The sequence below is a fragment of the Entelurus aequoreus genome, linkage group LG16 (assembly GCF_033978785.1).
Source record: "Entelurus aequoreus isolate RoL-2023_Sb linkage group LG16, RoL_Eaeq_v1.1, whole genome shotgun sequence".
NCBI classification, from domain to species: Eukaryota; Metazoa; Chordata; class Actinopteri; order Syngnathiformes; family Syngnathidae; genus Entelurus; species Entelurus aequoreus.
The window spans coordinates 19,403,171-19,416,684 of NC_084746.1; the positions used below are offsets into that span (position 1 = coordinate 19,403,171).

The window sequence follows — 13,514 nt, forward strand, 5'->3', positions numbered from 1 at the left end:
TTTTCTATTGCAATCGTGTTTACAATTTCTCCTTTGCCCTCTGGATCAGGTGCAGAAGAGCAATCTTGTTAATTGATTATTTGTCTTCATTTAGACTGCTCTGGAGTTATCAAATGTAACCAGGGCCGTATAGGGGGAAGGTGATGTCATTTGTAAGTGGGCCCACACAGCCTCTATGACAAAATAATTGTGCATACACTGAACTAATATATATTCATACAAATGAATCGGAATCACAACAAAGCCACAAGTTATACAATATTCTAATTTTAATAATTTCAATAACTCCCTTGGCTCCTTCTTAAAAAATGTTTTCGTTCACACCTATGTTCACTCTAAGGTGGGCGTCTGCACATTAGCGCACTACTTTCATGTCCTCCACACACAGAAAATCTATGCAGGACACAAAATACAAATCCAAAATCTATCTTAAACTCTGGTACAGAATAAATTGTTATGTGTTTTTGTGTTTTCAACAAGTGATTACAGCAGATAAAACAATGACGACGTCAGCCGAGACGTTTTAAGGAGGAGGAGGTGGTCTGCATCAACAATTATTATTTTTGAACAAAACTGATTACTGTCGGCTGTAACCACACCAAAGCAACATCAGCAACAAACCACTATTTCGTAAAAATGTTCACTTTGTGTCGTAATAACACAAAAACAAACAAATTATATGTAGTATTGACAGCAACCACTCACTCTTTTTCATTTGCGCCAAAAGTCACACACATTTGGCTCAGCCAGTGATGCGTTTAGGGCCACAAAAACAGTCTGTCAACTCTCAACACCATACATTCACGCTAACTGTTTGGTGGTTACAGTGTGATACGGTTCACACTCAGCCAATCAATGTCATTAACAGCGTGCGTGTTACTGATTTGCAGGTTAGCTTATACAGCAAGTCAGTCACAAGAGTTACATGCTGCATGCTAACTCTTAATTTGGCAAAATGAACAAGCACTGTACACCCACACTCTCCAGTTACAATTGACTTATTCTAGTGACATATATTAAGAATGTTAATTTATGGATATAAATCATGAAGTGCAGTTCCTGTCACGACTTGGTCCTTGACGTGGTTTGCTCTCCCGTGGTGCAAATGAATTGGACCATACGTGGCGTGCAGGTGAGGACATGTTTAATATCTTAACTCAAACAAAAAGGTACAAACAAAAGGCGTTCACAGCGGAGGTAAAAAAACTTGACTAGGAAAACAAAAGGCGCGCACAATGGCGGAGAACTATGAACATTAAACAAAAACTTACGTGACAAGGAACTGTGAACATGGCATGAATGTGGTGTCGCCAGGACGAACAACAGAAACAGAAAAGCCTATATAGTGACATGATAAGTGAAAACAGGTGCGTGACTAACTGTGAACAGGTGCGTGACATGACAATGTGAAAACGTGAGACAGGTGTGTGTGAGTCCAAACGTGGAACAGGTGAAACTAATGAGTAACCATGGAAACAAAACAAAACCAGGAAGTGAAACCAGGAACTAAAAAGTGTCCAAAAACCAAGCAAAACAAAAACAAGATCAACACAGACATGACAGAGCCCCCCCCTTACGGACAGATCCCAGATGTCCAAAAAACAAAACACAAAACAGGATCAAGAGTCATGGGAGGGCGGGAGGGGAACATGGCGGTGGGTCGCCAGGCCAAGTGGCCCCGAATCCACCGAGGCAGGATCAGGTGGCGGCGACGCGTAGACCGCCGCTGTACCTGACGAGGTGGGCGACCCGGGAATGGCCATATCCATGGCCGATGAGGAGGTGGGCGCACTTGGCGTGGCGGACGACCAGGCAGTGGCCACCTTCGTGGCAGACGAGGAAGCAGGCGTGTCGTCATCATGGCAGGCGGCGAAGCTTGGCGTGGCGCGTCAGGCGGCGAAGCTTGGCGTGGCGGGTCTTTGTCTTGGCATGGGTGGTCTTGGCCTTGGCGGTCTTGGTCTTGGCAGCGTGGGTCATGGTCTTGGTCTTGGCGTGGTTGGTCTTGGCATGGTTGGTCTTGGCGTGGCGGTGCTTGGACTTGGTCTTGGTCTTGGTCACTTGGCGGGTCTTGGTCTTGGTCACTTGGCGGTTCTTGGTCACTTGGCGGTTCTTGGTCACTTGGCGGTTCTTGGTCTTGGTCACTTGGCGGGTCTTGGTCACTTGGCGGTTCTTGGTCTTGGTCACTTGGCGGTTCTTGGTCACTTGGCGGTTCTTGGTCTTGGCTTTGGTCTTGGCGTGGGGCAGCCACGGGCGGCACTTGGCGGCGTGGGGCTGCGACGGGCGGCACTTGGCGGCGTGAAGCTGCGACTGGCGGCACTTGGCGGCGTGAAGCTGCGACTGGCGGCACTTGGCGTCGTGAAGCTGCGACTGGCGGCACTTGGCGCCGTGAAGCTGCGACTGGCGGCACTTGGCGTCGTGAAGCTGCGACTGGCGGCACTTGGCGTCGTGAAGCTGCGACTGGCGGCACTTGGCGTCGTGAAGCTGCGACTGGCGGCACTTGGCGTCGTGAAGCTGCGACTGGCGGCACTTGGCGTCGTGAAGCTGCGACTGGCGGCGCTTGGCGTGGAGCAGGTACTGGTGGCGCTTGGCGTGGAGCAGGTACTGGTGGCGCTTGGCGTGGAGCTGGGCGTGGAGCAGGTGGATCTTGGCATGGTCGAAAAACTGGTGGTGGCGGTCGTGCTGGTGGCTGTGGCTTGGCAGGTCGAAAGACAGGTGGTGGGGGTCGTGCTGGAGGCTGTGGCTTAGCGTGACGAAAGACAGGTGGTGGGGGTCGTGCTGGAGGCTGTGGCTTGGCGTGACGAAAGACTGGTGGTGGGGGTCGTGCTGGTGGCTGTGGCTTGGCAGGTCGAAAGACATGTGGTGGGGGTCGTGCTGGTGGCTGTGGCTTGGCGTGACGAAGCTGACCCGCCCCACCTGAACAATTCCCAGCCCTAGCCCCCCCCTCAAGGAGCGGATCCCAGACGCGCTCCCCGCGGTCTGGAACCGTCTTTTGGGGTGGGTGGAGGGAGGTCGGGAGGAGGGTAGAATCCTCCCCTCCAAACTGTCCAAAAAGTCTCTCTTTTTCTACCTGGGAATTTATGAGTGAGAATTTTTTTTCTTGTGACGTGGGCGTGACTTGAGTCCTGGGGGGCGGGTGATCCAAAGAAAAGGAATTCAGGAAAAAAAAATCTTGGTCTATGATGTCATCCTGGCTAAGCCGGGCAGGCTGTGGCCCATTTCCGCCCGGAGGGGGAGGAGCTTGCAGGAGCGCAGCGTGCTGTCCGCTCACCTTCCCTGACGTCCTCGGTCTGGAGCGCCGCTTCCGGGACAGGGATGACGTGCCAACGTCCCCGGGCCAAAGGGAGCTGATCGGCACCAGTTTGCCGGTCGGACCCCACATGAGATCCCTGCGCTCCATGGGGGAATGGCGGAGTGTCTCGGCTTCCATGGCGCGCAGGACCTCCCACGTTCCTTTGTCCAATCTTGCGGGAGAGCTCTTATGCTGGCGACATCTGTCACGACTTGGTCTGTGGCGAGGTTTACTCTCCCGTGGTTCAAACGAATTGGACCATACGTGGCGTGCAGGTGAGGACATGTTTAATATCTTAACTCAAACAAAAAGGTACAAACAAAAGGCGCTCACAGCGGAGGTAAAAAAACTTGACTAGGAAAACAAAAGGCGCGCACAATGGCGGAGAACTATGAACATTAAACAAAAACTTACGTGACAAGGAACTGTGAACATGGCATGAATGTGGTGTCGCCAGGACGAACAACAGAAACAGAAAAGCCTATATAGTGACATGATAAGTGAAAACAGGTGCGTGACTAACTGTGAACAGGTGCGTGACATGACAATGTGAAAACGTGAGACAGGTGTGTGTGAGTCCAAACGTGGAACAGGTGAAACTAATGAGTAACCATGGAAACAAAACAAAACCAGGAAGTGAAACCAGGAACTAAAAAGTGTCCAAAAACCAAGCAAAACAAAAACAAGATCAACACAGACATGACAGTTCCTAGATTCCATAATTGCTAATTTAAAAAATTTTGTATTTTAAAGACAAAAAGTTGTACACTTTATCCACTGCTTGTGCTACAGCAAACATCTCATTGTGCAACATGTGAATGTTTTAAGGTGAACAAAATTTGATATCTGAAAGGGATACATGTCTCCAATTCCTCCAAAGCAGGACTCCGCATACAACATACATACAGCTCATGAAAAACAAGATTTTTTATTTTCATTATCAGTTGGCCTACTCTTTTATATTAGAAAATATTATATTGGAAATTTGATTGTTATAATAAAACATTTAACTTGTCATGATGTCAGGTTTGGGACAGATGTGTGAGATGCTGGTGTGGTGACAGTGTGCACATCTTATGTTGCTCACATATGATCCAAGGAATGCTCAGGGAGTTTGTGGGTTTGCTTAGACACATAAGTACAGCTGAGATAGGTTCCAGCGACCCCGTGACCCAGAGAGGGACTAATGAATGGATATTAAAAATTAGGAGGAACATTGGTCCACACTTGCGCGGTTCACTCTCCCAATGGTTCTTCCTCATCAGAATTAAGTGAGCAGGAGCGAATTCCAGCATGGTTAGGATGCCCCCCCAAAAAGCACAAGTCCAGACAGAAAAGAGTTGAGAAGAAGGCCAGGAGTAGGAGCAGCAGAGCAGGGGCCCGGGACATTAAAACATTTTTCTAAGAAGGATGAGAGAATAAAACAGCTGACAGTCGCTAAAACAATTAGCCTCCTTGTTCATTCATTTAATGTCTAGTACTGGCTGGACTTTGGAGCCTATGTTAGCTGTTATCTGGCCGCGTTACTCTCTGGACAAGTTGCCACCTCATTTAATAAAAAGTTGCCAGTTTATTGTAGAGCAACAGTGTGACTGTGCATGTGTTTCAGACATATCGCTATCACAGTGCTCCAGCATCTGCATTTCATTGTTTTATGACATGTTCAAGTTCTACTCTGTAATTAATAATTACCAAGTAATTAATAAACATTATTATTAATAATCACAGGCAACACGGTGGAACAAGGGTTAGTGCATGTGCCTCACAATGCAAAGGTCCTGGGTTCGGTTCCTGGGCTCCGGGTCTTTATGTGTGGAGTTTGCATGTTCTCCCTGTGACTGCGCGGGTTCCCTCTGGGTACTCCGGCTTCCTCCCACCTCCGAATACATGCACCTGGGGATAGGTTGATTGGCAACACTAAATTGGCCCTACTGTGTGAATGTGAGTGTGAATGTTGTCTGTCTATCTGTGTTGGCCCTGCCATGAGGTGGTCACTTGTCCAGGGTGTACCTCACCTTCCGCCTGAATGCAGTTGAGATAGGCTCCAGCCCCCCAGTCACGACCCCGAAAGGAACAAGTGGTAGAACATGGATGAACGGATTAATAATCACTGAGTAACGTAATAATGACCTTTGTCAGTTGGCATAATTATCAATTATGAGTATCTGACAAAGGTCATTATTCCAGCTACGTTATCATGATATGTTCAATGTGGTCTTGTCAAACGTGTTATTAGAGGGAAATTTGAATAGTTTAAATACAAAAAAGTTAAAGGTCAGCTAAAACTACATGTTTTACATAAAAATACTCAGACTTGTTAAGTGGTTACTTGTAAAAAAGGAAACAAATTGGTGTATCACACCAGGCACCGTCAAGAACGATACATACAATGTTTCATACAATAAGCCCTTTAGAAGCATTAAAAATAAGCTGAGTCATTTTAAGATCTTGAATAAATTGTATTTTACATATTCTCAGCTGTTTAAAATTGGTGCAGTAGATGGCAAGTTACGTATGAAGTGTCGGGCAGCTGATGGAACTCTTGTTCATTTATTGTAGTAATGTCAGAGAATAAAAGAGCTATGGTTGAAAACAACAAAATAAGTAATCACATTCCTAAATATAAACATCTCAATGACACTGCAAACGTGTATTCTTGGTGATCTGCATCAGTTTAGTAACATGTCATCGAAGACTAAAAATGCATTTGTTTCAATACGCATCATAACAAAAACGGTAATATTAAAAAAATGGATAGATGTTGATAGTCCAACTCATACTGACTGGTATACACAAGCTATGGAGATGATATCAGTAGAAAAACACTGCATTTAGTTTAGATAATAGTGAGTCATTTATTGGAATATGAGATCCATTATTTAAATTTGTTTAAACTTTTCAAATATTACTTATTTTATCTTTGTGGAAAATATTGGACACATGTGTTGTCAAGCTTATGAGATGTGATGCAAGTGTAAGCCACTGTGTCACTATTGTTCATTTTTTAAATGTTTTTATTTTCCTTTTTATAAAAGGCTGTGATGATAATGTAAATGAGGGATTTCTAATCACTGCTATGTTGGAATTCTTATTAATATTGATACTGTTGTTGATATTATTCATTTTTGTTTGACTACTTTTGGATTGTTTTGTGTCATGTTTGTGTGTCCTCTCAATTGCTCTGTTGATTGCTATTCTGAATGTGGCCGGGTTTGGTTTTGGAATTGGAATTGTATTATTATGGTATTCTTGTGTATTATTTTGTTGGATTGATTAATTAAAAAAAAAAAAAAAAAAGGGGCCCAGAATGTAACTGTGGAGAAATGATTGCAATATAATTGGCTACACTGCTATAATATATAATAATAATAATATATGCATGCGTTTGTGTTTGGTTTTGGTTTGTCAGACACCCATGATGAGGCTTAGCTGGAATACTGTAGGCTCCAGCCCCCCGCCTCTCTGAGCAGGGCAAGGTGTAAAACATCTTTGCTCTTAAACAAGTTCATAATACTTTATGACAAACATTGTTCATGGAAACAACTCGGTAGTAAGCAGAGAAAAAATAATCAACCATGGATGACAAAAGGATTGAAAATCAACAGTGGCCTAGTGGTTAGTCTTAATCTTAAAGGGTGTCCGCCCTGAGATCGGTAGGTTGTGAGTTCAAACCCCGGCCGAGTCATACCAAAGACTATAAAAATGGGACCTATTACCTCCCTGCTTGGCACTCAGCATCAAGGGTTGGAATTGGGGGTTAAATCACCGAAAATGATTCCCGGGCGCGGCACCGCTGCTGCCCACTGCAGGGGATGGGTCAACTGCAGAGGACAAATTTCACCACACCTAGTGTGTGTGTGACAATCATTGGTACTTTAACTTTAAATGCTTGTAATAAGAAGAATACACTATATAGAAAATGTATAGCACAAAGAACTACAGAGGCAGAAATTAAGTACAAAAAGTATAAAAACAAGTTAACAAACATACTACGATCATGTAGAAAAAAATATTACAGTGAATTATTGGACAGGAACAAAAATAATATGAGAGCAGCATGGGGCATCCTCAATAGCATTATTAAAAATGGCACTAAGAGGGACTACCCCCAATACTTCTTAGACGGAAATAAAAATAATGACAACATAAAGGAAGTAGTTGAAAGCTTCAATAATTACTTTGTAAATATTGGACCAAAATTGGAAGAAAGGATTCCAGACCCAGTTTCAATTGAGGACTATAATGATACCATAGAGCGAAATCCCAACTCCATGTTTCTCAGTAATGTGACACACAAGGAAATAGTTACAATCGTGAAAAAAGGTAAATCTAAGACTTCAACTGATTGTAACAGAATTGATATGGAAACTATAAAAAAGGTTATTGAAGAGATCTCAGGACCATTAATGTATTAGTAACCTATCATTTCAAAGAGGTACATTTCCAAACACAATGAAAATAGCTAAAGTGGCACCAATTTATAAGACTGGAGACAAACATCAATTTACAAATGATAGACCTGTTTCTTTACTTCCACAATTTTCAAAAATCATTGAAAAACTGTTCAATAACAGATTAGAGAGTTTCACAAATAAAAATAGAGTACTCGAAGAGAACCAGTATGGATACAGAGCTAATGTTTCAACTTCAGTGGCTTTAATTGAAATTACAGAAGAAATTACCAATGCAACAGATAGTAAAAAATGTGCAGCAGCAGTGTTTATGGATCTAACTAAAGCATTTGACACAATTAATCACAATATTTTAATAAAACAACTAGAACTATATGGCATCAGAGGGTTAGTCTTAAACTGGATAAGAAGTTATCTAACGAACAGGAAACAATACGTGAAGCTAGGCGAACACACTTCTACAACGCTAAATATATCCTGTGGTGTACCTCAGGGATCAATACTAGGACCTAAATTATTCAATCTCTATATAAATGACATTTGTAAATTTACAAAAGATTTAAAGTTAGTATTATTTGCGGATGATACAACAGGGCTTTGTTCAGGAGAGAACACACAGAAGATAATACAAATAATAACAGAAGAAATTATCAAATTAAAAAGATGGTTTGACAAAAACAGACTATTGTTGAATCTCAGTAAAACTAAAATAATGCTATTTGGTAACAGTTGAAGAGAAAGTCAAACACAAATACAAATAGACGGAATAGAAATTGAAAGAGTAAATGAAACCAAATTTCTAGGTATAATGATTGATGATAAATTGAACTGGAAATCTCACGTAAAAAATATACAACATAAAGTAGCAAGAAACATGTCAATAATGAATAAAGCAAAACATGTTCTAGACCAAAAATCACTTCATAATTCTCTACTGCTCACTAGTGTTACCATATCTGAGTTACTGTGTGGAAATATGGGGAAATAATTACAAAAGTACACTTCATTCACTAACGCTGATACAAAAAAGATCAGTTAGAATAATACATAATGTTGGATATAGAGAACATACAAATCCTTTATTTATTGAATCAAAGATACTGAAATTCCATGACATAGTGAATTTGCAAACAGCTATAATTATACACAAAGCAAACTATAACCTGCTACCCAAGAATGGAATGGATTAAGCAAAGCAATCCAACAATGTACCAATATGAGCCACTTAAAGAAACTCCTCAAACTTAAAGTGTTTACAAAGTACAAAGAAGAAGAACCATGATAAACATTCTGAATTTATTCATCCATCCATTCTTTCATTCTCAAAATAATCTTACTTATCTCATCATATATAATAATAAAATAATAAAGTACTATCTATCTATATGAAATGTAACTTACTTCACCAATTATTATTTATTTATTCATTTTTATTGTGATTACTTATGGAGTACATTGTGAATAAATTGAGAACAGGAAGTGAACAAAAGTTTTAGCAACTGCTATGTAAAAGAAAAGGGGTAGGATTAAATAAGCTCTGCTTCTTCCTACCCCTTTTTGAACATGTTGAAAAGAGAAACTGGAAATTTTGATGTATCATGTTGTATGCATGCATGTTCGAAATAAACTCAAACTCAACTCAACTCAAGTAAGTCTAGTTCTGCTGTGTAGATCAGTGTTTTTCAACCACTGTGCCGCGGCACACTAGTGTGCCCTGAGATATTTTCTGGTGTGTCGTGGGAAATTACGCAACCTCACCTAATTGGTCCAAACAATTTTTTTCCGCAAATCAATAATTATAATCTACAAATAATGTGCCGTTGCTTAGTGTCTGTGCTATGTAAAACTCGGCAGGGTAACCACGTAATACTCCATGTCAGTAGGTGGCAGCAGGTAGTTAATTGCTTTGTAAAGGTCGGAATGTGTCGGGTGAGACGAGGATGGTTTGTTGTGATCCCAATATGCAGACCACAGCGGGAGGCAGCGTGCAGAAACAAACAAAATGCTGGACGACAGCAAAAACTTACGGCATCCACAAAGTACATCCGTACATGACATGACAATCAACAATGTCCACACAAAGTAGGATAGCAACAACTTAAATAGTCTTGCTTGCTAACACAAAGCAAGTGCGGGGAATGCCGCTCAAAGGAAGACATGAAACTGCTACAGGAAAACACCAACAAAACAGAAGGGCCACCAAAATAACAGCACAAGACAAGAACTAAAGCACTACACATAGGAAAACACAAACACACTCAAAATAAGGCCTGGTGGAGTTTCATTTTTTAAAGTTTTCTGCTGGTGGTGTGCCTCCGTATTTCTTAATGAAAAAAATGTGCCTTGCCTCAAAAAAGGTTGAAAAACACTGGTGTAGATGATGCATTGATAACTATTTCCTCGGTCTAAAGAGAAATCTCAGTCATTCTGGCAGCAGTCTCTATAGATATTAATGGGATTTCAATAATCAATCATCCAGAAATACACCTTTGTTTGATCTTCTGCTACCAGCTGTTAAAGTGTGTATCATGTTTGTCTTGATTGGACCTTCTATTTACTGTATATAGTCTTGAAGATTATTTGATATCTGTTCCCTTCTAATGTTTTCCTGGTCACAGGTTCATCTTTTGTCAGTATGAAGATCCGAGAAGGAAAGATCATGAATCAGGGGCAGCAGGATGAGCTGGTAATTATCCCTTTCTATTTCTCCAGTATAGGACAAACATTGGTTTGGGTTTATTGTGAATGTGTCTTTGGCACTGAGCAAGATATAAAAAGAAATGGGCCTATAAATGACACTCGGGGAACCCCAAACAGCTTTTTACCTTCTTGGGTAAAACTATCTTTTTTCAGGATTTGTAATATTTGGTCCATGCAGGAGGTGTGGGGGTACCGACCCTGTTTGTGGAAAGTCATCCTGGTGGGTGTTGGTGCTGTTTGCTCTGGTGGTCTCCTGCTGCTGCTGCTCTACTGGGTGCCTGAGTGGGGGGTCAAAGCCACCTGCACACCCACCTCACTGGAGGAGGCAAGCAGACTGCTTCTTAGGACCACGGTACGATCAGACAATCCAATGCTCTTCATGAGGTTTCTGCAATGTCCACACTTTTGGGACACTTCGTACACTACGTTATTCAAATATTGAAAGTCAATATACTGCAAGACAATCTTATCCAATGAAAATGACAAACTCAAACAGTTGCTTTCTAGTGCATAGAGACCATGTTACATTACATTATTTTTTATTATTTCAATATCTCAATGGGCTGTACTTTAGAGTAGTCAGTATACAGCTTGTATAGCAGAAAATGACTCAAAGTTTAAATGTTTGTCAACACAAGTGAGTGCCGAGATGTTTGCTTACAGTCAATCATGGTGATTTTGATGTTAGTGTCATGGTCCCGGCTGCATGAGTGTTGCCAAGACGTGCTCCTCATTGGAGTTCATGCTTCCCTGCATCTGAGCATGAATTCAAGGAATGCAAAAATGTAATTTAATAATTGAATGAAACTTTTTGAGTACAGTTGTTACACTAAATGTGAATGTATTTTGTTATATTTTCATTTAAAGGAGCCATATGTAATAAATGAATGTCAAGTCATCATTAAATGGCCCTGAAATGTCAAAAGGCATTAATAAATCATGTTCTTTTCGAATACCTCTATAACTGATAAAAGTAGTTCAGCCGGGATATGTTCATTTCAAAATTAGATTTACAGCCCCAAAATCTTGTTATTGTTTTCATTTCGATGCCCCGCCCTCCACCGTTTGACCAATTAGAAAGTCTGTGAGTGTGTTACGTCCAGGTTGCCAGTTACGCACAGCCCTCTAAATCTCGTTACGATTCTCAACTTATTTATGACAAAGCCAGGAACAAAACAAGGCTTTGTATCGGGGATGCCTTTGAAAGATGGAGACGATTGAAAGTCGATATGTCATCGAACTGACAGGTTTTATTTGTCGAAAATATATTTTGCCCAATGTGGATATGGGTAGTGTCAGTGGCTATTTCGATCTCAATATGCTGATACGCTGAGGAAATGGGTTCCATTAGCACGGCTGTCATGTCTGGCAATGTGAAAGGTATGGAGACAGCCAAATCACATGATAAAGGCATTCCTCATTCGTGTTTGCATATTGTGGACTATGTGTACCAAGTTATATGGCAATCTGAAACTTTTGAAACAGTAGCATATAGGCATAACTTGGTAAAATGTCTCCTCTTTATTTTTGGGCGTACATTAGGCTGCTAAGCATGCTGTACTTATTTTCACCAGTATAACCATTGCTAGCGTTGGATGTAGTTCGTTTTAGTCTTCTTTATCTGATAGTACTGACAATAACCATATGATTGCCATTTGTTGTGATATTTTACGCAAGCATGACATACTTCTTCCTGAAAATAGCCCAAATTCTTTGTAAAATGTGTTGGTTAGAGATTTGTTATTGACAAAACGCTTGTCTATTCAGATATTATGGTCCCAGCACCTTAACCCCTAGTAAGAGGCAGTGGAAGTTTGAAGTTCCTTGGAATAGTCCAGTCGATCGAGATGGATTCGGCTGCGTATTTGGCAACCTCAGTGAGGGAGAGGGGGAGGAGACTACATCATTTTGACCGTGATTGCAGTACCATTTCTGGCCATATTTTTACGTATGGCTCCTTAAATAAACACGTTTTACACCACAAACAATCAAATTAATGATTTATTAGGTTACATTTATTTTTTGCTGAGAAATCGAAAGTGTTCCCACCATGCCTTGTGGCACTTGATCTTTATAAGAAACCATAACTTAATAAATTGTGTATTCATTTAATAGTTTGTAATGTGAAACATGTATTTTAAATGACAAAATAAAACATATTGCGTTGTTCAGTGTAACAACTCTATTCATGTGTATTATTAATTCATTCATTCCACATTGTTTGGATTGGAATGCCTGCTCAGATGCAGGGGGTGCATGAATTCCTATGAAAAGCATGTCTTGCCAGAACACATGCATTGGGAAGCTGCAGTTCAGTGTAGAAATCGCAATCATTTTATTGCTAATGTCAGTCAGATTTCACAAATTAGGATTTTTTTCCAGGGCAATGGTGCTACATGAAACATTAATCAGCAAAACTAAGATAGCCAAGCTAAACATAGAATGAATTATACAAGAAGATGAATAAAATAAGAATATGAATACAGTAAGATAAATCTGGTGTCTGCAGATCTATATAAGTGAAGTGGACAATGAGCAGTCGGTGGAAGTGCAAGTGATAGATCAGTTGTTTGTCTTTGTGAGCCTGGTGGCAGAGGGAAAAAAACTGTTCTTGTGGCGGAAGGTTTTCTTCCGAATGGAACATAGTCTCCTGCTTGTGAGTAGCGAGTCGAATAAGCTGCATGCCCTCAAGTCTTGGAGGCATACAGGTATTGGAGAGATAGGAGGTTGCAGCCTTCTCAACAGAGCGTATGATTTGCTGCAATCTGTGTGTCCCTGGCTGTGGCCCCAGGATACCACACTGTGATGCAGGTGGTGAGGATGGACTCAATGATGGATTGTCGATCTGCACCAATATTTTTGTTGGCAGCTTGAGTTTCCTCAACTGTCGCAGGAAAAACATCCTCTGTTGGGCATTTTTGATGAGCAAGCAGATGGTTTAGCTCCCACTTCAGGTCCTGGGTGATAATGAAACCCAGAAAGCGGAAGGAGTCCACCATGTAGATGGAGAAGTCTGTTATGGAAGTCCACGATCATCTACACGGTTTTCTCGGCGTTTAATGTGAGTGTGAATGCTGTCTATCTGTGTTGGCCCTGCAATGAGGTGGCGACTT

The 13,514-nt window shown here is 41.4% G+C and overlaps 1 protein-coding gene across 5 annotated transcripts in view; it reads left to right on the forward strand.

The window, feature by feature from the left end:
* The window catches only part of LOC133630684 (polyamine-transporting ATPase 13A3-like), a 117,143-nt gene that overhangs the window by 3,041 nt on the left and 100,588 nt on the right, over positions 1 to 13,514 (forward strand). For all 5 annotated transcript variants that reach the window (XR_009821314.1, XR_009821313.1, XM_062022323.1 and 2 more), the window contains exons 2-3: positions 10,320 to 10,387; positions 10,580 to 10,753. Coding sequence is in view for 3 of the 5 variants with exons in the window: in XM_062022323.1 (XP_061878307.1) it covers positions 10,337 to 10,387; positions 10,580 to 10,753 (225 nt within the window). In the remaining 2 variants the exon portion in view is untranslated. The remainder of the gene's footprint in view (positions 1 to 10,319; positions 10,388 to 10,579; positions 10,754 to 13,514) is intronic.